This window comes from Protopterus annectens, chromosome 3.part1, assembly GCF_019279795.1.
Source record: "Protopterus annectens isolate FY-2018-M chromosome 3.part1, PAN1.0, whole genome shotgun sequence".
Taxonomy (NCBI): Eukaryota; Metazoa; Chordata; order Ceratodontiformes; family Protopteridae; genus Protopterus; species Protopterus annectens.
The window spans coordinates 405,337,593-405,365,166 of record NC_056732.1 but is presented as its reverse complement, the minus strand read 5'-3'; the positions used below and the strand labels follow the sequence as shown (position 1 = coordinate 405,365,166).

General features: G+C 45.2%; 1 protein-coding gene across 1 annotated transcript in view; it reads left to right on the top strand.

Annotated features, from left to right (window-relative positions):
* TOP2B (DNA topoisomerase II beta) overlaps window positions 1–27,574 on the top strand; it is a gene marked incomplete in the record, with an annotated part of 2,991,925 nt that overhangs the window by 1,918,015 nt on the left and 1,046,336 nt on the right. Inside the window, 1 exon segment of the mRNA XM_044066877.1 lies at window positions 6,794–6,989. Within this exon segment, the coding sequence (XP_043922812.1) occupies window positions 6,794–6,989 (196 nt within the window).

Below are 27,574 nucleotides of genomic sequence, written 5' to 3'. Positions count from 1 at the left end.
TGTATTCACTGTTGCAGTCCTGGTTACCCTCCCTGCAGCCCCCTAACTTCTTTTGGCTATACCTCTACTTTCCTTTACTATGCTTAAAAGCCTTTTTGGTGTATTTGCTTTTTTGTTGGAAGTATATCTTTGTGATTTTATGTTTAATTGCTTTCCATTAGGGGGGCACCTGACATCTGGGGCAAGAAAGACTGATGTAATGGCATCGGCTACATGTTTTATACCCCTGACGACCTGAAGTCATGGAAGAAGGGACAGCAACTGACGCAGGACCCAAGACTTTGTTAATCAGGCTGACTGATGGCTACCTGCAAGCAGATAACCCAAATGTAATGACTGCAACAGTGAATACACTCGAACATCTACAGTTATGGTAAGTGTACACAACTGTACTTTATATTCTTAACAACGTATAACCCATATAGTTAAAGCTATTGCAGCAGTTATAATTTGAGCATGTGCATTATGATAAAAGCTCTAGTTTATTGCCACAGTGTGAGAAAGACCTCCTTATCTGTTTGGCCTGACTTCCAGAGTACAGATAAAGAACACTGTAAGGAAAGTACCTGCCATTATTTTGCTGTTTGCCACTGAGGAATTTTAGGGCAATGGGGATAGATGTCAGTTTCTAAAATTAATGTGCATGATGTCCTTCAAGAATGCAACTGCAGTCATAACATATAGGTTGTCCTGCCTCAGGCAGCCCTCAGTCGGCCGGATTCCAAAGTCTGGATCCGGCGTCGGCTGGTGTCGCCTCCTCTCCGACGTCAGAACGGCTGGAGTATAAAGGCATCGGCCGACGCCATCTTCTTCAGTCTTTCTTGCCGCGCGGTGCCCGAAGCAGAAGCAGTTCGCAAGTGCCGGTCGGTCAGCTCCTGTGTTTTCAGTACCGAAGTCATCTAAAAGCTAAGTACCCCGTTGGGGAACATTTTTTCTTGTCTCAGCTGATGTCAGAACAAATTGAGAAAGTTAATTGTTTGTCTTGTGGTAAACAAATACCTCATAAGGACTTCCATTCTTATTGCTTACCTTGCCTGGGCCCAGACCACGACGTCTCGGCCTGTGCTGCCTGTGCTTGCTTTAATAAGCGCACTCTCAGGCGCCGGGCAGAATTTGCCGAAGACTTTTTCGGCGAATCTTTCGCTTGTATCATGCCGTCGGAACAACCGACTACTCAATCTTCCAAAAAACGAAAGGACCGGGACCGACATCCTCAGCCCGCGTCCTCCACCGATACTACTACTCAACCCTCCGCGAGTGCTTCGGTCCCTTCGGAAGCGGTAATTCAACCGCTCCAGGCCGACGACACAGCGTTAACTCGTCCTTCGGTCTCGGAGTCTACACCGGTGCCGGTTGTTGACTTTCCTCCAGAAACCGAAGTTCTGGATCCACCCGACACTATTCCTGTGGACAAGGTTACTCCTGCACGTGGGGCAGCTAGGCCTCCTGTATCCATGTCCATCAAGGCCTTTGCACGTGCTAAGGCCGCCAGCCAGGCCAAGGCCCATCCTAATCCTACTGCCCAGGCCCCTTCTTCTGATAAACAGATCATGTCTCTTGCTGCAGATCTTCTTTCTCTTATCAGGGGGTCTCAGCCTCATCCAGACAGAGGTTCTCAGCCTGCAGAGAAAAGGCCCAGAACTGAGCAGGCCGACAACCTCTCTTCAGATGAAGCCTCTGGGGATTCTGAGCATTCAGATACCCAAGAAGAATCCTTCCAGGCCTATGAGGACTCTGATGCTGAGGAATCAATTCCCTCTGCCTCTCCTCCAGAGGATTTTTGGTTCGGTGAAGTCCTACACTCTATGAGGGAGCATTTTAAATGGCAGGGTCAGGAATTCTCTGATTCCAGGAAAAGGCTACGTACCTTCCTCAAGCTACCCCAGCACAGACCTTTAGCTATCCCTCCAGTTATGGATGTCCTGGATGATGTTTTCTCTGACTCCAATGCTAACCCTGATTCTCTCCCTCCTGCTCCTGTCAAGCCAGACAGATATTATAGGGTCCCTGACACCCACAAACATCTCTTTAAGGCCCATTCTGTGGATCTAGAAACTATTTCACAGGGCCCCAAGGGAGTGGCTACTTCCACAGCCAAGAATCCACTGCCAGCGGATAGGGAAGCTAGGTCGTTGGAGAGATGGGGTAAAAAAGTTTATACCTCTACCACCCTAGCCATGAGGTCACTTAACTGCCTTTTTCATATGTTTCAGTACCAGGATTTTTTACTGGATTATTTACAGAAAAAGCTAGCCTCTCCTGAGCCTATTGATAGAAAGGCATTGCAGGATCTAGTACATAACACTCAGCAGGTTAGCAATCATTTTCTTCAGTGTGGTTATGATGCATTGGAGGCTTCATGTAGGGCAGCTATGGCTGGGGCTGTTATACGTAGACATGCTTGGTTAAAAGAACAGCCACTGCCAGACCATGTTAAAGTTACTTGATGCACCTCTGGAAAAACAGAAGCTTTTTGGTGCTAATGCACAAGATGTGTTGAAGTCCATTGAGGAAAAAGCTAAATCAGTACAGACAGTCAAAGATTTCCTCCAGGTTCAACCACCCAGATTCAGCAGGAATTGGCCTTCAAAGAATTGGTCCTTTCCAGACACTGACAAGTTTCAAAGGGGAAAAAACAGACGTGCCCGAGGTAGAGGGCGATACCGAGGCTCCTACAGGGGCCGCCAATGGCAACCACCAAATCAAAGAAGTGGCGCAGGCAGTCCAGCTGCACCACAAGGACAACCACAATGACTTGACTTTCATACCATCTACAAAGGCTCAAAGAGAAGCACCTTTGGGCGGAAAATTATCCTTATTCTCAAAAAACTGGCATATCTTAACCAAGGACAACTGGATTCTGGATTTAATAGACAACGGTTGCAGATTTCACTTCCATACTTTACCAATAAGACAAGGCATGCTAAACCTGCCACTTCATCAAAGGGCAGAGGCACTCATTCAAGTTTCAAAGCTGTTAAATATAAAAGCAATAGAAAAGGTCCCTCCACAGGAATAAGGCCAGGGATTTTATTCAAGACTGTTCCTTGTTCCAAGAAAGGAAAACAAATGGAGACCTATACTGGACTTGTCTACTCTAAATACTTATCTCATTGTGCCAAAGTTCAAAATTCTGACGTTGCAGCAACTCCTTCCCATGCTGGGCAAGGGGTCTTGGCTGGTCACTCTGGACCTCAAGGAGGCATACCTGCATGTCCCAATCAGACAAAGTTGCAGAAGATACCTCAGATTTCTTGCAGGGACAGAGCATTATCAATTCTCAGCATTGCTGTTTGGCTTATCTACTGCGCCCAGAGTGTTCACGAAATGCCTGGCATCAGTAGTGGCACACTGCAGACTCCATGGGATTCAAATATACCCCTACCTGGACGACTGCCTCATACAAGCAGACAACAAGCAAACCTTGATAACAAACTTGGACTGTCATTCAATTACTACAGGCCTTGGGATACACAGTCAACATTCAGAAACTTCTGCCATCCCAACAGATTATTTTCCTAGGAGCCAAACTGGACACAAAAACACAGATGGCTTATCTCACAGAGGAAAAAAAACAGCAGTTACCAGAGTACTTCAAAGGCCTAGCAAAGCTCTTCCAGCTGCCTCCAAGAAAAATCCTGCAGGCCCTGGAGTTCATAGCATCTTGCATTCTTCTGATACCTTTGGCAAGACTTCATATGAGAAAGCTGCAATGGTACTTAAAAAGCTTATGGTCCCAACACAGCCAAAGCCTAGAGGACGTAATCCCACTCATTCCATGTCTGCAAAGAGAATTTTTGTGGTGGGCTCAAGCAAGTCAGTTAAACAAAGGCATGTCTTTCAACAAACCTCAAGCAGGTCAAATGATTACAACAGACGCCTCAGACCATGGATGGGGGGCGCACATGGAGGGCAGATGCATTCAAGGCCAGTGGACACCAAGGGAAAGGCATCTGCACATAAACCAAAAAGAGATGTTGGCAGTGATGCATGCAATCGAGACTTTCGAAAAATCACTTCAACAAGGACATTTGCTAATAAGGACAGACAACACCACTGTTATGTGGTATATAAACAAGCAGGGAGGCACTCATTCTTATCCCCCCTGCAGACTAACAATAATTCTCTGGGAAAAATCCCTAAGTCTGAAGATACATTTGCAATCCCAGTTTGTGCCAGGCAAGGGCAATGTACTGGCGGACAAGCTGAGCAGAAATTTCTTGGATCCACACGAATGGATGCTGCATCCTCACATTTTCTCACAAATAACAAGGACATGGGGAAGACCGGACATAGATCTCTTTGCTTCTCACATGAATCATCACCTGGAAAAGTTCTGTACAAGGACCCACCATCCTCTAGCCTGGAAAACGGATGCTCTCTCCTTCAGCTGGAAGTCCCTAACAATTTATGCATTCCCTCCTCTACCACTGCTGACCAAGGTGATACTGAAGATCAAAGCAGAACAACCAACAGGCATTTTGATAGCTCCAGACTGGCGAAGGCAGCACTGGTACCCATTGCTGTTGAGCATAACTCGGACCAAACCGTGGCATCTGCCCCTATGGCCTCTGCTTCTAACACAACACAATTACAGGACGGTTCATCAAAACTTGAAAACATTGCATCTGACAGCCTGGAGGTTACCATAGCTCCTTCCGATATCTCTCTTTCCAAAAAAGTTCAAGAGATCTTACTGGAAGCACGCAGACCTTCCACCAGAAAAACCTATTCAGCCAAGTGGAAGAGATTCATCATCTGGAATGCTAACAGGGGTCAGGATACAACAGTATTGAGTATACCTCAGATATTGGAATACTTGGCAGAAATGTTTCATACTGGTCTCTCATATTCTTCCATAAAGATTCATGCCTCAGCAATCTCAGCAAAATACAATTGTGATCCACCTGTGTTTTTCACATCCTTTGCTAAGACAGTTCCTAAGGGGGATAAAGAATATCAAACCTCCCAGGAAACCGCCAGTACCTGCATGGGACCTCAACTTCGTCTTGGAAAAATTAACTCTTCCTCCCTTTGAACCAGCAGCAACTTCAGAAATGCAATTTCTCTCATGGAAAACGGTTTTCCTATTGGCAATCACATCAGCAAGAAGAGTCTCTGAGATACAGGCACTCATGGCAGTACCTCCTTTTCTCATTTTTCATCAGGACAGAGTCTCTCTCAGAACCAATCCTTCCTTCATGCCAAAAGTAATTTCCAGGGTGTCTCTAAATCAAGCCATTCACCTGCCTACTTTCTTCCCCAATCCTCAAAACGGGGGAAGCACTGCTGCATACTTTGGATATACACAGGCAACTACGCTAATTCTTGGACAGAACTAAGGCCACCAGAAAGTCTGACCAACTGTTTGTAGCCTATGCTGCTGGAGTACAAGGAAAAGCAATCTCCAAACAAGCAATTTCCAAATGGATTGGACACTGCATCAGATTCTGCTATTCCTTTCATGGAAAAGGTGTGCCAGCCAATATTAGGCCGCACTCCACCAGAGCTATAGCCACATCCACAGCTTTCCTAAGAGGAGTGGCTACAAAGGACATTCTAGATGCTGCTACATGGAGCTCCATGCATACATTTACCAAGCACTACAACCTGCCTTTATACTCCAGATCCCGAGCAGGATTTGCTTCGGCAGTCCTGCAGGGCATTTTAGCTACACCATCACTTTCTTAGTTCCAACCACCCCCAGCTTGGCTATGGTATTCAACCCATATGTTATGACTGCAGTTGCATTCTTGAAGGACATAGTACAGTTTTGTACCTACCATAAATGTAGATGTCCGATAGATATGCAACTGCAGTCGGATTCTCCCACCCTCCTACCCCTCTGCAACCTTCTTTATGGGTCCACTACCCCTATTCCTATTAGCTGGGGGTATCTCTATGGTGTATCTGTTTATTACTGTTGTACATTTCTGGAATTTTTTATCCATTCACCAAATTTAGCCTTCCTAGGAGGGCACCTGGCATCTGGGGCAAGAAACACTAAAGAAGATGGCGTCGGCTGATGCCTTTATACTCCAGCCGTTCTGACGTTGGAGAGGAGGCGACACCAGCCGACGCCGGACCCAGACTTTGGAATCCGGCCAACCGAGGGCTGCCTGAGGCAGGTCAACCCATATGTTATGACTGCAGTTGCATATCTATCGGACATCTACATTTATGGTAGGTACAAAACTGTACTTTTCTTGTAGAAAACCAATCTCTTGTGAATACTTTTGCTGTCAGTGTTTCTTTTAAGGGTATTGCACCATGAATCCTCTGGCCCTCCTTGTACTTTTTGAATCAGAAAAGGCTGTGCATACCATGTCATGGGTTATTTGAATCTGAAAAGGCTGCATGCCTTGTCCTGAGCTGCCGTGGCATCAGCCAATTTGTCCGTGACTTCCCCGGTTAAAGTAACACAATGAGAAAAAAAATCAGAATCATGCCAACCTAGAGACATCAAAAGAGGAAGATGTCAGTACACCTACCCCAAGGCCTTTCAGCTGAAATGGTGAGTATGTCCCTTTTTATGCATGTCTGTGTTCACTTCTGGTGATTAAAACTTGCCTTCTTTAAATATTTATTTGTACCTGGATATTTGTTTTAAAGCAGTGTGTATTTAGTGCGTTATACATTTTCTCCAAAAGTGTAATGGTAATGTGGTGCTTGAACTCATTCTGTACTGCCCACAAAGCAGCAGTTTGTAACCAAAATTCCATATGTAGTGCCAGTTATGGACAGCTGTAGTTTGTTATGAAAAGTGAAACTTTCTCAATATTGTTTTGCATAGGTTCTGTTCGATCACATGGGTTGTTTGAAGAAGTATGAGACTGTGCTGGACATCCTGAAGGAGTTCTTTGACTTGCGGTTACACTACTGTACTTTACGAAAGGAATGGGTTATGGGCATGTATTCAGCAGAATATGCCAAACTCAGCAATCAGGCACGATTCATTATGGAGAAGATTCAGGGCAAAATTTCAATAGGTAGCTATCAGAACATTAGTTAACAATGTTTCACTGTTACTGTGTTAATGTATTTTTAATTTGATATTGAAAAATTAACTATTCTGGGATCATCAGCAGTTGGTTAAATGTTTGTGCCCCTTATCTTTGTGCTCGTTAATGTTAATACTTTCTGGTCTGAATGTCTTCCCTTCCTAGGCTTGGTGGGAGTGGTCGTGAGATTTTACGAGGATCCTCCTTCCATTTTTCAGTGGGGAGCTCTTGGCTCAGATTCTTTGGCAGTCACTTGAAAAGTCTGACTTTTCCCTAAAGTTTATTCTTTGTTATGCTCTGAGGTAGGGATTGCTGTTTCTTATTTTCACCCAGTGCGCGTAGGGTACAAAGCTGCATTCAGAATGATCATTTTATGCAGGTAAGTCTTGTATTTCAACTGTTTTAAAAGATTTTTCATTTATTTCAATATTTTGGGCTTTGGTCTGATGATCATTTTTTGTATTTTCACTTTGTCTTTTTGCCCCCATGGCTACCAACCATCAAGCCTTCCCTAGTCAGGCAACCTCATTGAGAGCCATTGGGAGGTTATCATTTAAGAGGTCATGAGGGTTGCTTGTGTCCATTCCATCATCCCAGCAGTGAGGACCTGTACTTTTTTGTCCTAGCATCTCCCTTGGGTTGGCAGTATGTGCAACCTGCATCACTTTGAGGACCACAGTACTTTCCCTCTCTGCATGTGCACACTCCAGTGCCCTTGCTCAATGAAGGCTACTACCATTTGGTGGTTTGGTCAACCAAACATACTACCCAATGTCACAGGCCCACCTCCTTCCTCTGAGTGATTGCTTACAACCAGTGACCATCTCCAGTATCTAGACACAAAAAGCACAATGGTGTGATGGGGGGAGGGGGTCTCCTTTATTTCTAAAAAGTCAGTTATTTTGATGTCACAGATGATTCGTTGTAAGTCAGTGATTTTTAGAGTATCCTTTTTTTCTTCCACTGTCACTTCAGTAGAGTAATTCCCACTAAAGCTCCTCTACGTTCAAAGTGAGTGTTTTTTCCACTTTTTCATTCAGTGATAAGTTGCACAAAGGGAGTGTAACTGCGCTCTCGTCCTGTATTTCTTTCTTTTCATTCTTATTGTTCAGATCGCAGTCCTGACATTTATCATGGAAAAATTTTCTTTTGGGATGCAAAAAACATTAAGACATCAAATAGTTTGTGTAACCATCAGATGTTTGTGTGGATTAATGTTGAAGTCATAACAACTGAGTTTCTGCCACAGATTAGTTCCAACATTTGTTTCTACTTTGAGATGAGCATACTCCACATCATTTGCACTGATGGCATCTTATCTCTGAAGTCTTCCTAAACCTGGTATGCAGGAGGCATCTGCCTGCACCATCTTTTGCTCTTTCTTGCCTCATTGAAGGCTTCAAGAAAGTGTGTTATTCTTCCAGTGTCATGACAAGGGAGGATGGGCCTACCCATCCTAGGGTGATGGCATGCACATGAGCAAGCCATAGACGCACATGGGGGTGGAGCGTTGTCGGTAAAGGATGTCAGGGCATAGAGTGTAGGGGCATTGGCTGAGTGGCCACAAAGGCAGGATGATGATCCAACATTATCTTTATACTCCCTTCCATGGACTGTGTGTATGTATGCACAAAGGGGAAGGTATTTTGAATCATGGTTAAAATGTCCTGTTGGGTAGCATATGTGTCACTGTCCTGAGGTGTCAATCTCCTGAACTGCCCCAAAAGTGAGCCCTTGATAGTCTATGGAAAGGACTTGTCATGTTTGGTAGATTCAGTAAACAATGAGAGGCTCTGAGGTAGCTTGATGATCAGCTGTTGAAAAGGCGAAAATATTTTAACTACATCACAGTCCATCTGCCCAGGCATATAACTGGAGTGAGTACATAAGTATGCTGTTGGAGAATCTTTAATGTTTATTGCTCTTTCACTTTTGCAGTAATAACACTTTGGGATTTCCTTCTTTGGAATCCTTCAGCCAGCCTGAATACCAGAGAATTTCACCCTCCCCCTAATCTGGTGGGATGCCCTCTCCTTTGATTTCAGGATGAAAGTAATTAATCAGTTCAATGTTTTCAGGTCTTTCTTGCCATTGTAGCCCAGTGAAGCCTTTATGTAGTTCGTCAGTCCAAAGCCAGAGAAGATTGTGCTAAAGCCCAAGTACTCCATTGGGAAATTAATTTTGTATTACACTGTACTGCATTTCTTATCTGTTGCAAAGACAAATAGAGTGTGGGAAACATATCCCTCATTGAGATTTTACTCTTATCTATCCTGCCTGGGCCAAGAGCACATTTTGCCCAACTTTTTCCCAGTGCATTTATTTAAATTCTAGGACAATTAAAAGATAGGTCTGAGTCACTAGATACATGGAAGTGCCGTGGCATCAGCTGAGCATGCTGAAGCAGAATTTTGTAGAAAAAGGAAAGAGAGGTTTCCAAAAACGTGGTGCTGTTCAACCACATGTGTGTCAGATTGTTCTCTCTGACTTGTTGAAGGGGAAGGGATGTGTTCACAGTCCCCTCTGAAGAAGGGTTCAGCTGAATCCTCTGGCGAGACTCTTGCAGAGTCTGACTTATGTTCGGCCGCATTGTCCGCATGGAAAGCGTCTTTTAAGGCATCAGATGGGTCTGTAGTCACTGCACAGATTTCATCTTCTGACTCCCTCTAGGTGTACTGATGGAGATGACAGATTTTGTCATGTCACAAGAGAGAAGTTTTCAGCAGACCAGGTGTAGCCCCCGGCCATCCATCTACGGCCTGGGGCAATGATTGCCAGTGTCACACCCAAGTCCAAGCAGAAAACAGCAGCTACTCGCTTGCCCCAGCCTCTGCCTTTTGGCTCTCAGTACCTGCAGGGACCTGGTCATGTTAGCTGAAGATGTTACGGAGTTTGAGAGCCACATAGCTGAACCCTGGCATGACTCCCTGCTACAGGAATTCCTCTTGCAAACAGAGAGACTTTTTTCCTCCGTAGTCTTTGGATTTTTATGACTGTAATGAAGATGAGCTGATGTCCTTCTATTCCAGTGTTGCAGTGTTCTACTAGTGGGTTTGCCCTTCTGTTCAGCTTGTCTGGCCAGGTTCCCAGAGCTTTTTTCAGTCCTTCTAGGTGCGTCGGACGTCTCACGTAGAGGCAGGTATGTGGGCCATAAAGGTGACGTCTTCACACACCAGTCCTCAGAACTTTACAGCCGCCAGCCATACGTCTGGTGTTCTGCTACTCGCGTACGTCTTCCTGAGATGCAGAATCAGGACAGACATCAGCATGGCCTCCCTTCCGGAGGAAAAAGTGGTGTCTCTCTGCCACCACTTTCAAGCTGCCCTCCATTCAACAAACCTGACTGCGAGGGAATCCTAAGGCTTCTGGGCTACATGGCAGCTACTATATCCCCATGTTGCCCCTAGCAAGGTTACACATGAGAAATTTCCAGTGGTACCTCCGCTCGGTGTGGACTCTGCATTCACACCCTCTAGAGTTCAGGGTGCCTCTCCTCCCTTGTCTTCACCAGGAATTGCAAACTGGCTGAGTGACAGAACCCACAGGGTCAGAGTTGCTGGCGCCATGTCAGACTCAAAGCCTGTCACAAGTGGTGTACCACAGGGCTCAGTCCTGGGCCCACTCTTGTTTGGCATCTACTTTTCCGAAGTACAAGCAAACACAATAGGGTTATGGCTGACAAAGTTTGCAAATGACTGCAAACTGGGCGCCATAGTAGAAAACACATCTGACACAGATATCCTTCAGAAGGGTCTCACAGAAACGGATAACTGGTGCCAGAGCCATGGCCTAAAGTTAAATGCCAAAAAATGCATAGTCATACCCTTCGCGAAAAACAAGGTTACCCCTAGCTACCAAATAGGTGGCAATCCACTGAGCACAGAAGAAGTTATCAGGGACCTGGGGACCCAGGTTGATAGTAGTCTGTCATTCGACACCCATGTAGCTAAAGTAGTTAGGAAGACCTTCTACATTGCCCACCTTATCATGAAGGGATTCTCATCTAGATCAAGGGAGGTCATAGTCTCCCTATACTCATCACTCATCAGACCAATGATTGAGTACAATTCCCCATTCGGAATGTATCTGACCCGACACTTGCAGCAGCTGGAGAGGCCACAAAGTTCCTCACCAAAAGGATAAAGGGTCTCAAACATCTGTCCTATGCTGCCCGACTGAAAGAACTCCAGCTCTATTCAGTCGCACCGCTTGCTCAGAGGTGACCTTTGCCTAACATACAAGGCCATGTCAAACCCAGATTTGATGAATATGCTTCACCTCAAAAATCTAGATCCGTCAGAGCCACAAGGGCGGAGACTTAAACCTCGACACGGCTATTAATAGGACGTGCTGGAGGGATAGATTCATCACCCAAAGACTCCCTATGCTGTGGAATAAAATCCCGGTATATGTGAGGCAGAGCACCTCGCTGGCCTTGTTCAAGAGAAATCTTGACCAATGGATGGGAGATCGCAGATATACCCCAGGGATTACCTCAGTGTCACTGCTCAACAGAGGCACAGCAAAATAATGGGTATAGTTCCCCATACTAAAGGGGTGGCGTAAGCCACAAAACTATGGGCTAGGCTTGTAAATGCCCTCGGGCAGATAGCCTAGTATGAACCTATGAACCTATAAAATGGTGGCTAGCCCAAGTTAACCAGAATCCGGGCATGCCCCTACAAATGCCCTCCCCTTTCCAGGTCATGCACACAGATGCCTCAGACCTGGGCTTGGGGCAACTCTGGGCACAAAGATGGTGCAAGGTTTGTGGACAGAGACAAACAGATACACATCGATATCAAGGAAATGACAGCAATACTCCTGGCCCTGCAGATTTTCCTACCTTACCTCAAGCAGGGCTCCCTAAAAATCTTTACAGACAACACCACAGTCATGTGTTACCTAAACAAACAAGGAGGGACAAAGTCATAGTTCCTATGCAGACTGGCACTATAGGTATGGGATCTGGTTATATCTCAGGGAATTTCCCTCCAGGCAGCCTACATTCCCTCCCAACACAACTCTCAGCCAGATTCCCTAAGCAGAACCACCGTGGACAGCCATGAATGGATGCTGTCAAGAGAGGTGTTCCTAGATCTGGTCCACAAGTGGGGTATCCCTCAGATAGACCTGTTTGCCTCCTCCAAAAACAGGCAACTCCAGAGCTACTGCTCCAGAAGGCACGACCGGAAGGCAGTGGAAACAGAAGCCTTCTCAGTGTCATGGAAGGGGAATTTCCTGTATGCCTTTCCCCCCTTCCATTTGATACAGAGGGTCCTACTGAAAATTCAGCAGGATTCCCCAAGCGTCTTGCTGGTGACACCCTATTGGCCAAGGCAGCACTGGTTCCCGCTACTTCATCTGTCCAAGGACAAGCAGCACAAGTCCCCCCCCCCCCCCCCAGTTGACCTACTCACACAACACAAGGGGACACAGATAACACCCACAGTGGCGGTCTCTGCACCTTTCTCTGTGGTGGGATAGGATTCTGATTCCCTTCAGACACCTGTACAATGAGGACATGCTTTCAGTCCTGCAGGAGGCCAGGAAACCAAACGCAAGAAAATCTTAACCTTTCCAAGTGGAAAAGGTTTTCCTTCTGGTGTCAGAAAAGATAGATGGAGCCAGTGGACAGTGATGTGCCTCTGATTCTGTTCTACCTGTGTGAACACCTGAAGACAGGGTTGTCTTATTCTTCTTTAAAAGCACATCTGTCTGCCATCTCTGCCTGCCTGCCTATGGAACCTCTGCTGGCATCCAGATTATTAGCCAAACCCTTCCTGAAGGGGGTTCTGCATCTAAGATCACCCTGGACCCCCCCCCCCCCGGATCTTAATTATGTGCTAGAAAAACTCTCATTGCCACCTTTTGAACCGGCTGACAAGGCCGCCTTTAAGTTTTGCAAGTAGAAAACAGTCCTGGTAGTAGCTTTGACCTCAGCCAGAAGCGACTCAGAGCTTCAAGCCCTCATGGCTACTCCGCCTTTCCTGGTCTTCAATTTGGACAGGGTCATTCTAAGAATAAACCCCTCCTTCACCCCCAGTATGGTCAGCTACCTTTCCTTAAATCAGGCTATCCGCCTGCCTTTTTCCCTAACCCGCAGGGATAGTGAGAGTTTTGCATTTCCTGAATGTCCACAGACAACTCGGATTCTATTTGCATAAAACTAAACCTTTCCGCAATTCAGATAAATCTGGGGAAACCAGACCATTTCTTCCTGGATAGCCAAGGCTATCTCCTTTTGCTACACCAACCATGGGAAGACTCTTTCTGGCTATGTCAGGGCCCATTCCACAAGAGCGGTGGCCTCTTCTGGGGCCTTTTTCAAAGGCCTGGACACCAGTTCCATTTTGGAGGCATTCGCCTTGTCTTCGCTGCACACTTTGACCAGGCATTACAAAACTGGGTAACATCTCCAGAGCCAGAGCAGGATTTGCCAGGGCTGTCCTGCATGGGTTTCTGGAGTCCTCTACCAGGCCACCCCACAGCTTTTAGTGAGCTTTGGTACACACCCACTAGTAGAATACTGCAACATTGGAATAGAAGGACATAGAAAAGTTGTGTAAGAACTTACCATAACCATAGGTGTTCTTCTTGTTTCACTGTTGCAGTCATCACATTTGGGTTATCTGCCTGCAGGTAGCCCTCAGCCGGCCTGAACACCAGAATTTTCGGATTTCTGCATCGGATGCTGTCGCTTCTTCCATAACATCAGGTCATCACGGGTATAAAACATGCAGCCGATGCCATTGCATCAGTCTTTCTTGCTGTGCGGTGACCGAAGCAGAAGCAGTTCGCATGTGACGGCCAGCCGACTCTTGAAATTTTCGTTTTCGGGTTTCGGACCTGACGTCTTCAAAAAGATAAGTATTCCATTGGGGATCCTTTTTTCTTGTTCTAACAGATGTCAGAAAAAAATTAACAATTGTCTTGCCTGTGGAAAGCAAATACCTCAGAGATTTTCATTCTTACTTTTGTCACCTGTTTAGGCCCAGACCACGACGTCCCTCGCTGTCGGTTTTGTGCCTTGTTCAACGCCCGAATTATTTGTCGTCTGGCTATTTTTTAGCTAAATACTTTCGTTCTCGATCTCCATACTCCAAAATGGCATCTTGAAGCCGTCAGACTACCGATCTTCTGAAAAAAACGTAAGGATAAAGACAGAGAGAGACTGCATAGATCGAAAACTGCTGACGCCTCCATTAAGCTAGTCGCCAGTCTGCTGGTACTCAGTGAGGTGCTTTTGCAGCCCCTGATATCCGTTACTACAGATTTGCAGGCCTCTACTGAGACCCATTCGGAGTCCGGTATGCTGCAAGATGCTTCTTCGACTGTGGAACCTGCAGATGTCTCTACCTTGGATGGGTCCGGAGCCGCTGCACAGGCACCGGCTTCAGAGGGTGTATTCAGGCCTACCGACTTTCATATTAAACAGATGACTTCATTTCAAGCTAGGAATACCAAATACTTCAGGCCTAAAGCTCGCACTACTCCTAGAAAACCGGCGACCAAACAGCATTCTCAGGCCCATATGCTTCAAAAACAAGTTATTAGAAAGGCTGAAGACCTTATTACCTTAATTAGAGGAAGCCATCCTTCTCCCTCTAAGAGACCTAGAACTGATTTTCTTTCTGATTCTTCTGATCAGGAATCTGATAATCTCTGTTCCTTCTGACTACCAGGATTTACCCTTATCTACCTATGAGGATTCTGATGCAGAGGAGAGGATTCCATTCCCTCTGCTTCCCCGCCAGAAGATTTTTCTTTTGGTGAAACCTTGCATACCCTTAAGGAGCATTTCCGCTGGGAAAGTCAGGATTATTCTGAGTCCAAAAAGAGACTTGGGAAATTTTTACTCCTGCCTCAACACAAGCTTCTAGCTATCCCTCCTGTTCTGGAGATTGTAGATGATGTTTTCTTGGAATCAAGCCTTACCTCAGGCACTTTGCCTCCAGCTCCCAGGAAACCTGACAGGTACTACAGAGTAACCTGACTCTGACAAATTCCTCTTCAAGAATCCTACTGTGGATCCAGAGATCATTTCCCAAGGACCAAAAGACATTAAGGCTACTACTGCCAAATATCCTACCCCTTCCGATAGGGACTCTAGAACTTTAGACAGATGGGGTAAGAAGGTATACACTTCCGCTACTTTAGCCATTAGGGCTTTAAATTGTCAGTTTCATATGTTAAAGTATCAGCTGCATATTATAGGACTACTTAAACAGAAAATGCTCCACAAGGGCCTATCTTTCTCTTCAGTTAAGATTCATGCCTCTGCCATTTCAGCACATTATAATACTGAGCCACCCCTCTTTTCCCATTCCCTGCTAAAACAATTCCTTAGAGGGGCCAAAAAATTAAGCCCCCCCCCCCCCCCCCAGGAGAGCTCCCACTTCAGCCTGGGACCTGAACTTTGTATTGGAAAAAATCACTCTTTTCCCCCCTTTGAACCAGCTGCTACAGTAGAGTTAAAATTCATTTCTTGGAAAACAGCCTTACTTCTAGCCATCACTTCAGCAAGAAGAGTGTCTGAACTGCAGGCAGTCATGGCAATGGAACCCTTCATTATCTTCCATGCAGACGGGGTTTCCCTCAGGACTAATCCATCCTTTATGCCCACGGTGGAGTCTAGTGTGGCTCTAAACCAGCCATTCATTTGCCTACTTTTTTCCCTAATCTGCAAAATAAGGGGGAAAGGATACTGCATTCTCTGGATGTGCACAGACCACTTAGATACTATTTGGACAGAACTAAGCCTCTCAGAAAAATCTGACCAGCTGCTAGTTAACTTTGCCTGTGATATAAATAGAATCTGCTGGAGAGACAGGTATCCCAGAAAGTACCCCTTGTCTGAAACAGGCTCTCCATCCATGTGAAGCAGAGTTCCTCCTTAATCTAGTTCTAGTGTAACTTGGACATTTGGTTGAGGAACAGGAAATGTAATTCCTCGTTTGGCACCTATATCAAGGTCACGCAGCTTGTGTTTTATCTTCCAGGCCCCTGCTTGTAAATCTTTCATCTCCCAAGCCCTCGCTTACACTTATCAAGGGTACCGGAACTTGTCAGGGATTTGGAATGCATGGCTAGGCTTAAGGCCCTTGTGATTGTTAGCCTGTTAAACGCCTATGAACCTAAATGGAACTCAGAACATATCCTTGAATCTTAACTCTCAGCCCCCTACCCCCAAGATGCCTGACTGTTTTACAGGGGTCCTGGGCACAAACATCTCTCTAGAAACCCTGTGATGGATCCTGAGGTAGTTTCCTCAAGTCTCAAGGAAGCTAAGGGCAGCACCCCTAAAAACCCATTGCCTAATGACAGAAAGGAGAACCCTATACAGATTTGGCAACATGGTTTATTTGTCAGCTACCCATGAGAGCTTTGCTTTGCCAGTTTCATATGTGAAATTTCAGCAGTCCCTCCTGGACCAAATGAAACATAATCTGGAGGGAATGGAGGATGAAATATATCCTGAAGGGGCTGTATGCATCTCTTGTTCTTATGTTGCAAAACATTCCTTACAGTTTTGCTATGATGCCTTGAAAGCATCTAGTAGGTAGTTGTTTTCAGGCTTTGTCAGTAGATTTGCTGGGTTAAGGGAGCAGTCTTTGACTGATCATGTCAAAATTTAAATCCTTGATGCACCCATGAACAAGGATTTTCTTTTTTGGACCCAAAGCATATTTTAAGAAAACTGGAGGACAAGGATATGTTTCTGCAAACTGTCAGACTTTCTGCAGATCTAGCCCTTCAGTTTCACTTGTAATTTTCCTACTAAGTCCTGTTCATTTTCAGCCATGCAAACAAAGCAAAGGAGCAAGAGAAGCGGTAGAGAGAGAAACGAGACAACAAAGAAGTTGGGAACCTGACCATGGATCCAGGCATACAGGACCCCATGCCAAGGAGTCCATTTGGGAAGAGCTGTAACTCTTGAGACCACCTCCCTGTCCACTCCAAGCCAACCCTTTCCCCTGCTCACAAAGTCGGAAGGCAGACTTTCTCTTTTCTTAAGTTAGAATATCAACTCAAAACAAATGGGTGTTACAAATCGTAAGAACAAGGTGCAGGCTGTAGTTTGCATCCCTTCAAAGATTTGTAGGTCTCACCACTGTTCCCAAAGGACAACTCAGGGAGGCACAGGCTGAAAATAAAACTTCTGCTGGCACAAGGGTCCATAGAAACATTTTCTCCAAAAGAGTGAAAAACTGTTTTATTCAAGACTCTTCCTAGTCCCAGGAAAGGATGAGACCTTGAGAACAATTTTAGATATTTTAGGACAGAACAAATTCTTAATTGTTCCTAATTCAGAATGCTTACTCTCCAAAAGCTTCTACTCATGGTCTTTCGTCAGGCTTTTGCGGTCACTCTAGATCTAAAAGATGTGTGCACTCATATCCCCATAGCAAAGAATTACAGGAGATGTCTGATTTCAGGCAGGTGGGAATTGCTTTCAATTCTGTGCAGTCCCTTTTAGTTTATCTGTTGCTGCCAGAGTATTACAGAATGTCTAGCTCCACTAGTTGCCTTTTGCAGAACCAGAGGTGTACAGATGTACCCTTACTTAAACAACTGATTAGGTGCAGAGTTATATACTAGGCTAACTGCCACTAGGGCCTTTATAAGCCTAGCCTTGTAGTCCAACCCAGTTGTGTCCCTGTATATCATGGGCGTTTATTAGGAAGGGCTATGTTAGGACGTTTCTAGAGGTTATGTGGCGGGCTATGTTAGTTTGGGCATTAGTGTCTGCTTCTGTCTTTCAGAGACATGTGAGCCAGTCCCAGTGTGAATTTCATATTTCCCATCCATTGGTGAAGGTTATACTTAAATAGGATTAGGGGTGGACTTTGCTTCACAAGGTTGAGAAGCTTGTTCCAGAGTATAGGGAGCCTTGAAACGCATCTGTCTTGACAGCATATCTTTGTCACAAGTAAAATTTAAGTCCTTGAATCTAGTGGATGTTCATCATGTTTCACTGTTGCAGTCATTACTCTTGGGTTATCCTGCTGGCAGGCTACCCGCAGTCGGCCAGAATTCCAAAGTCTAGGTCCGGCGTCGGTTGCTGTCGCCTCTTCCCTGTCGTCAGAGCGCCAGGGGTATAAAAGATGCAACCAACGCCATTTTATCCAGTCTTTCTTGCCGCCCGGTGCCCGAAGCAAAAGCAGTTCGCAAGTGCTGGTCGGCCGACTCCTGAGATTTTCAAATTCGAATTTCGGAACCGAAGTCTTCATTAAAGCTAAGTACCTCATTGGGGAAACTTTTTTCTTGCTCCAGACCGATGTCAGAAAAAGTTAACAATTGTATTTCTTGTGGGAAGCAAATACCTCATAAGGATTTTCACTCTTACTGTATTCCTTTCCTAGGCCCTGATCATAACGTTGCTAGTTGTCGGTTTTGTGCTAGATTTAACCAACGCACTATCAAGCGTCTGTTCGATTTTGCATTCCACTATTTTGGCCGAAGATTTAATTATATAATGCCCGTCGGATCAACCGACAACCGGAGTTTACAAAAAACGCAAGTACAAGGAAAAAGATAGGCATCCAAGGTCCAAAACCGACGAAGCCTCTGCTAGGCCAGTCGCCGGTTCGCAGTGAGGCGCTTTCGCAGCCCCTGGCGCCCACTACCTCAGAGCCACAGGCCGCTTCAGACTCCAAATTCCTGTATAAAAACCCCGCTGCTGACCCAAAAACTTTATATCAGGGTCCCAAGGGGGTTAAAGCTTCCACTGCAAAAAACCCTGTCCCCTCTGATAGGGATTCCAGATCTCTAGACAGATGGGGGGAAAAAGTCTACACATCTGCAACCCTGGCCGTAAGGGCTTTAAATTGTCAGTTTCATATGCTTAAATATCAGCAATATTTAATGTCACTACTTAAACAGAAAATGTTGACAAATACTGAATGTTCAGAAAACAAGGAATTGCAGGATTTATTGCATGCAGCTGAACAAGTGGGAAAGCATACTTTGCAATGTGGTTATGATTCTCTGGAGGCCTCTTGCAGGGCCGCTGTTACTGGTTCTGTTATTAGAAGACATGCTTGGTTAAAGGAACAAAATCTGCCTGATCATGTTAAAGCAAAATTATTAGATGCACAATTACAGCATGATACTTTTGTTTGGTACTAAAGCAGAAGAGGTGTTGAAAACAATGGAGGATAAAGCAAAATCCATGCAGACAGTCAAGGATTTCTTACAGGTACAGCCACCCAGGTTTAGCAGAAACTGGCCTTCTAAAAATTGGTCCTTTCCAGCGTCAGACAGACCACAAAGAGGCAGATACAGGCGTCCCAGAGGCAGATCTCAGCCCCAAGGCTCATACAGGCCTAAACAATGGGGTGCTCCTACCTCCAAAAGCGGAAAAGACAAATCACAACCTTACAGGAAACAGTCCCAATGACGTTCCTCTATCAGATCCAAGCACTTTTCTTTTGGCAGCCCCCTTAGGGGGAAAACTAGCACTTTTTTCATCAAATTGGCAAAGGATTACCCAAGACAAATGGGTCCTGAACATAGTGTCCCAAGGCTACAGGTTCCATTTTCACAGTTTACCAAGGTCAAAAGGTATGCCAGACCTGCCACACAATCAATGGGCAGAGGCACAAAAACAAATTACAGCCCTCATGGACATGAGGGCCATTCGGCATGTACCACAACAAGAGCAGGGGCAAGGATTTTACTCCATACTTTTCCTAGTACCCAGAAAGGACAAAACCTGGAGACCAATACTGAACCTGTCTATACTGAATACGTTTCTGGAAGTTCCAAAATTCAAGATGTTGACTCTACAGCAGCTACTGCCCATGCTGGGCAAGAAAGCTTGGCTCGTAACTTTGGACCTAAAAGAGGCATACCTGCATGTCCCAATCAGACAATCTTGCAGAAGATACCTCAGATTCATAGCTGGCTCAATGCATTACCGATTCTCTGCACTGCCCTTTGGCTTATCTACTGCGCCCAGAGTCTTCACAAAATGCCTGGCACCAGTAATTGCGTTTTGCAGACAAAAAGGAATTCAAATATACCCCTACTTGGATGACTGCCTAATTCAAGCAGAGAACAAAGACATTCTACTAAAGCATCTGGCATTTGTAAAAAGATTACGAATTGGCCTAGGGTACACAGTAAACGAAAAGAAATCAAAACTAGTGCCCTCTCAAGAGATAATATTCTTGGGTGCAAGCCTAAATACAACTGCCCAGATGGCTTATCTCACGCCAGACAAACAAAAGCAGTTGACTACTTACTTCAAGAATTTGGCAACAAAAACCCACTTATCTGCAAGAAAAATCCTGCAGGCCTTGGGTTTCATGGCATCTTGCATTCTACTAATTCCATATGCCAGACTGTATTAGAGGAAACTACAGTGGTATCTAAAAAGTGTTTGGACTCAACATTGCCACAGCCTGGAGATGGTAATTACACTCATTCCCTGCCTGCAACAGGAGTTTCGATGGTGGGCAGAAGCCTGTCACCACAACGAAGGTCTGCCATTCAGTTTACCCCCAGCCAGACAAACACTGACAACGGATGCATCAGATTATGCCTGGGGGGCCCATATGGCAGGAAAATGTATTCAGGGCACATGGCCTACAAACCAGATGCATCTACACATCAATCAAAAAGAGATGCTAGCTGTTCAAAATGCCCTGACCGCTTTCAAGGACCTACTTCATCCAGGATAGTTACTGATAAAGACAGACAACACTACGGTCATGTGGTACATAAACAGGGAGGTACACATTCCTACCCCTCTGCAGGCAAGCAATGACCTTATGGGACACAGCATTGGCCTTACAAGTTCACCTGCAAGCACAATTCCTGCCAGGAAAAACAAATACTCTGGCAGACGAACTAAGCAGAAACCTCATGGATCCCCACGAATGGAAACTGGATCCACAAGTCTTCAGCATGATAATAAGGAAATGGGGATGCCCAGACATAGATCTGTTTGCCTCACCTCACAACTGCCAATTGCAGAGATTTTGCACAAGGATTTATCACAAGCAAGCATGGAAAGTGGACGCCCTATCCTTCAGCTGGAAAAATCTAACAGTATATGCCTTTCCCCCATTACCTATCCTTCCCAGGGTACTCCTAAAGGTCAGACAAGAGAAGCCAAAAATTATACTGATTGCACCAGACTGGCCACGCCAGCACTGGTACCCAGTCCTGAAGAGCTTGTCTCAAGGTCCAGCCTTGATACTGCCTCAAACTTCTCACTTGCTTACCCAACAAAACAGTCAGATCCTGCACAGCCAACTCAGGACCTTAATTCTGGCAGCATGGCGGATAATGTAGCCATTCAGAACACTCCTCTTTCAAAAGCTGTTATGGATGTTATCTTGGAGGCCAGGAAGCCCAGTACCAGAAAATCTTATGCAGAAAAATGGAAGAGATTCTCTGCTTGGAACCAGGAACAAGGCATAGACACGTGTGTACCAAATATCCCTCAGATTTTACAGTACCTAACTGAGATGCTAAACAAAGGCCGTTCTTTCTCATCTATTAAGATTCATGCCTCTGCCATTTCACCCCATTACAATATGGAACCACCTATCTTTTCTCATCCTTTAATAAGGCAGTACCTCAGAGGGGCCAAAAACATTAGGCCTCCAAAGAGAGCACCAATTCCAGCCTGGGACTTCAATTATGTTTTGGAAAAACTCACACTGCCTCCTTTCGAGCCAGCATCAACAGCAGATATAAAATTCTTTCCTGGAAAACAGCTCTGCTCCTAGCAATAACCTCTGCAAGGCAAGTCTCAGAGTTACAAGCACTCATGGCTGTGGAACCTTTCATCATTTTCCAACAAGACAGGGTTTCTCTGAGAACGAACCCTACATTTATGCCTAAGGTGGTGTCCAGTGTAGCCCTCAACCAAACCATTCACTTGCCAACCTTTTATCCTAATCCACAGAATAAGGGTGAGAAATTTCTGCATTCTTTAGACAAACACAGGCAGTTAAGATTCTACTTGGACAGAACTAAAGCTTTCAGAAAGACTGAGCAACTTTTAGTGTCATATGCTGCAGGTTCTCAAGGAAAGGCTATTTCAAAACAGACATTCCACCATAGCAGCAGCCACTTCAGCAGCCTTCCTCAGAGGAGTTACCAACCAAAGATATCTTAGAGGCTGCAACTTGGAGCTCAGTGCACGCTTTCACAAAACACTACCATTTACCTCTTTACTCTAAGTCCAGAGCAGGCTTTGCCACTGCAGTTCTGCAGTGCCTCATAGCCTCTCCTAACCCTATTTAGCCCAGCCACCCTACCTCAGCTTTGGGATTCAACCCAAGAGTAATGACTGCAACAGTGAAACACGATGAACATAGTACAGTTGTGTACCTACCATAAATGTAGATGTTCGAGTGTATTCACTGTTGCAGTCCAGGTTACCCACCCACCATCCCCCTTTTCTTTGCTGGGACTTATCTGCACTTCTCTATCCTATACAACCTTTTTGGTGTATTTGCTTGTAGATTAAGGACATGTTGTTTTTGTGCATGTATTTTTATTAACATATTCTTTCAGCCTTCCAAATTTCAGGCACCTGACATCTGGGGCAAGAAAAACTGAAGAAAATGGCGTCGGTTGCATCTGTTATACTCCTGGCGCACTGACGTCAGGGAAGAGGCGACCGCAACCGACGCCGGACCTAGACTTTGGAATTCTGGCCGACTGCAGGTAGCCTGCCAGCAGGATAACCCAAGAGTAATGACTGCAACAGTGAATACACTCGAACATCTACATTTATGGTAGGTACACAGCTGTACTTTCTGGTGCCCTTCGTTTTGCAGAACTGGATCTGAAGATCCCTTACATGCCAGGCGTGGATCTAGTCTCCGCAACCTGTAGGAGATAAAGTATAGAGAAAGGGCTTTAAGGCATTCTGTATAAGAAAACATGTTTATATCCTGTATTTTCATGGTAACAAACCTTTGTGAGTTTTTCAGCTGTTAAATGTTAGGTCAGGTACATGCTGAAGGGGGCATTATACTCAGTGATGGGTCTGATAAGGGCCGAAGTGGCAGTATGACTTCTTTTGGACCTGGACGCCATGCCCTTAAGATGGGAGACAGAGTGATTTTCTTACTGTGTTGGCCACATGTTGGTCAAAAGCCAGATTACTGACTACATAAGTTCTCAGATCCCTGACTACTGGGTCATCTCTTTAGGGGTGTCTTATCAATAGAGTAATTAGCCGGGGTGGCAGTTTTCCCAAAAAGTACTATAATTTCTTGGCACTGAGTTTTAGTCCGTGACTTTGGCGCCAGCGATTTGTCTGTTAGACACTCTTGTAAGACGTTTGTCATGGGTGAATTTGATGCGTCTCAGTTTGCAGTCATCTGTGAACTTGGTCAGCCACTGTTCCTTGAAGTTAGCCTCTTCCTCTGCGAAGTAGATGCTAAATAGGTGTGATCCCAGCATGGAGCCTTGAAGGTACCCTGCTGGTGGACCAGTCTCTTAGTGGCAGTTGTCTCACCTATCCTAACTTCCTGGGTCCTGTCTTTGAGCCAGCTGGTAATCCAGCAAGTTATGTAAGTGCTTATACCCAGTTTGGGGAGTTTGTCAACTGTATCTGAGTTGGGGTATTGAAGCAAACTATTTAGCCAGGTTCAGGTAGGCACTATGCACAGTTTTCCCTGCATCTATTGCCTTGGTGACCTTTTAAAAGAAGTACACCAGGTTTAGTAGACATGATTTTCCCTTGATAGAGCCAAATTTGATTGGGTCCAATGTACAAAGGTAGCCAATGTCTTTTATCATTTCCATACTAATTTGTCCCATAGCTTTGCATATCGGACTAGTGAGACTAAATAGGTCTAATTTTGCTAACTGGTATGAAGTATTCAAGGAAATACTGTGAAGGAACTTGAGGCATCTCTCAACCTGCCTTTTGAACTAGGGTTTCTTTCTCAACTTAAAACCCAGTCATGCTCCCCCAAACAGATTGGTGTTTCTTGAACTCTAACTCTGAAAAACAAATAGCCTTCCTCCCACAGGTAGAGATTGTGTCTGACTCAGTATTTCAGGATATTGCCTTAAGAACAGTTTCTCAGCACCCTACTTCAGGAATCTCTCCTGTTAAGAGATTGTGGAACTATTCCCTATAGGAGACCTCTGAATGTTTATCATAGTCAGGGTTGCAGTACTAAGTTTTGTAAACTTGTTGCTGTGCAGAAAATTCTGTCCATCGTGAATATCGGAGGCTTTTACAATCCCCTCAGCTGGAAGATCTCCTTGCTGATAACATCAGGACTTGGGTAGTATAAAGGGTTGTTGGTTGACGCCATCATCAGTTCTTTTTTGTCATGGAAGCCCAGTCCACAAAACTGAAGATGTGAGCGTTGTCGATCTATGGGCTTCAGGTAAGTACTCCTGTTGGGGACATTTTTTTAATCTCCAATTTTATGTAGCAGTTTCAAAAATGTCACTAATAGTCTCTTGTGTGGGAAGCAGATCCCTCACAAAGACTTCATTCTTATTGTTTGTTCTGCTTTGGGGCTCAAACACAACATGTCAAACTTCTTATTTTGTACCAGATTTAACAATAGAACCATAATATGTAGGGCCAAATCCCTCTTATCAGTTCCTAGAGTTACATAGTACTATACCTTCTCTCACCATGGTGTCCCCTTGTTCCCAGTCATCCCTAAGAAACGTAAGGAGAGAATCATAAAGAAGGATGTACAGGAGACCAGCTGAAATCTGTGCTTAATTCCCCACCTTTGCTTGAAGTAGTCAGTACAAATGAGAGGTATCTTTTCAGCCCAGTGGTCTGATGCCTGTTAGGCCCAAGTCCTCTAATGCATCCCCTGAGGGGGTGCGGATGTTCGTGTTTCACTGTTGCAGTCATGACTGTAGGGTTCTCCCTTGCCGGCAGGTAGTCCTCGGTCGGCCAGAATCCCAAAGTTTGGGTCCGGCGTCAGGTGCTCAGCCATGCTCCCTGACGTCAGCGCGCCAGGAGTACAAAGCTGACAGCCGACGCCATGTTCTCCAGTCTTTCTTGCCGTGTGGTGATAGCAGTTCGCATTTGCCGGTCGGCTGACTCCTGACAATTTTTTCTACTCAAAGCCAAGTACTCCGTTGGGGAAACTTTTTTCTTGCTCCAGTCCGATGTCAGAAAAAGTTAATAATTGTATTTCTTGTGGGAAGCAAATACCTCATAAGGATTTTCATTCTTATTGTATTCCTTGCTTAGGCCCTGACCCCGACGTAGCTAGTTGTCGGTTTTGTGCTAGATTCAATCAACGTACGATTAAACGAAGGTACGATTTTGCATTTCATTACTTCGGTAGGCGTTTTAATTACAAAATGTCATCGGATTCGGTTCCGGCTACCGGAGTTCACAAACGACGCAGGGATAAAGACAGGCCTCCGAGGTCCAAATCGAACGATATTGTACAAGCAGGGCCAGGTTCGGCCGTCGTCAGTGAGGCGCTTTTGCAGCCCCTGTCGTCGGCCATTTCGGAACCGATGGCCGAAATGGACTCCCACGAGGAGCCAACTAGGCCTTTGAGTATTTCTGTTGCAGGACCTTCGGACAACGCTCCTTCGGATGGGTCCGGAGCCGCTGTGCAGGTACCGGCTTCCGAAGGGGTTTTCAGGCCTACTCATCTTCTGATAAAGGCAAAGACTCCTTCCAAATCAAAGACTACAGCCCAGCCCTCTTCTGATCCGGCACCCAAGTCTCAGAAACAATTACTTAAGATGGCGGAGGACTTACTTACTATGATTAGGGGTTCACATCCCCCTCCAGATAAAAGGCCAAGGCAGGAAGTGTGTTATGACTCCTCTGATCAGGCTTCTGTTTCTTCAGTTTCTTCTTCTGACCAGGACTATTCTTTCCCTCCTTATGAGGATTCTGATGCTGAGGAATCCATTCCTTCAGCTTCTCCCCCTGAGGATTTCTCTTTTGGGGAAACTTTACATGAAATGATGGAACATTTTCACTGGGAAGGAGAGGAGTACTTGGAATCTAAGAAAAGACTTAGGGACTTTCTTCTTCTTCCCCAACATAGACCCCTGGCTATCCCCTCTATTTTGGATATTGTGGATGATGCTTTTTCGGAGGCTAATTTAACTCCTGACTCTCTTACTCCTGCTCCTGTTAAGCCAGACAGAGATTATAGGGTTCCTGATTCCCACCAGTTTTTATACAAGAATCCTACTGCTGATCCTGAAACCATTTCTCAGGGTCCCAAGGGGGTTAAGGCCGCTACTGCTAAAAACCCCATTCCCACTGAGAAGGATTCCAGATCTTTAGAAAGATGGGGCAAAAAAGTGTACACTTCTGCTACTTTATCTATTAGGGCTTTAAACTGTCAATTTCATATGCTGAAATACCAGCAATTTCTTCTGTCTGTTTTGAAACAAAAGATAACTTCCATTTCCACCTGTGCAGATGATAAGGAATTACATGATTTAATGAATGCCACTGAACAAGTTGGGAAGCATGGTTTACACTGTGGATTTAATGCCTTGGAGGCTTCCTGTAGGGCTGCTGCCTCTGGTACAGTCATTAGAAGGCATGCTTGGTTAAAGGAACAAAACTTGCCAGATCAAGTAAAAGCTAAGTTATTGGATGCTCCTGTTGAACATAATGTTTTGTTTGGACCTAAGGCTGAAGAGGTGATTAAGAAGATGGAGGACAAGGCAAAATCCATGCAAACGGCTAAAGATTTCTTGCAAGTACAGCCACCCAGATTTAGTAGGAATTGGCCTACTAAGAAATGGTCCTTTCCCAATTCAGACAGGCCTCAGAGGGGTAGATACAGATGCTCCCGAGGAAGGCCTCAAACGCAAGCCTCTTATAGACCAAGACAGTGGGCTGCTTCCACCCCTAGGGGTGGAGAGAACAGATCTCAAGCTCATAGAAAACAGGCTCAATGACTCCCTCGGTTGGGCTGCAGGAACTGCTTGCCTGGAAGCCCCTCTCGGAGGAAAACTTTCTCTTTTTCACCTAAATTGGACTCGTATAACCCAAGACAAATGGGTTCTGGATGTGGTTTCAAGAGGTTACAAATTCCATTTTCATACCCTACCAAGACCAAGCGGATGGCCAGATCTTTCAAAACATCAATGGTTAGAGGCCGTAAACCAGGTGGAAACTCTCTTGGCTATGAAAGCCATAGAACTGGTTCCACTTTCAGAGATGGGACAAGGTTTTTACTCTAGGCTCTTTCTAGTCCCCAGAAAGCAAAATTCATGGAGACCCATTCTGGATCTGTCCGTCTTGAACACTTTTCTCGAAATACCAAAATTCAAGATGCTTACTCTGCAGCAGCTACTTCCAATGCTGACCAAAAATGCATGGATGGTAACTCTGGATTTAAAGGAGGCATATTTACACATTCCCATCAGGCAGGAATGCAGAAAATACCTCATGTTCAAGGCCCTATCAAGGCACTATCAATTCTCTGCACTGCCCTTTGGATTGTCTACTGCACCCAGGGTCTTCACCAAATGCCTGGCTCCAGTAGTAGCTTATTGCAGACTCAAGGGGATTCAGATTTACCCTTATCTGGATGACTGTCTTATTCAAGCAGACAGCAAGGATGTCTTAC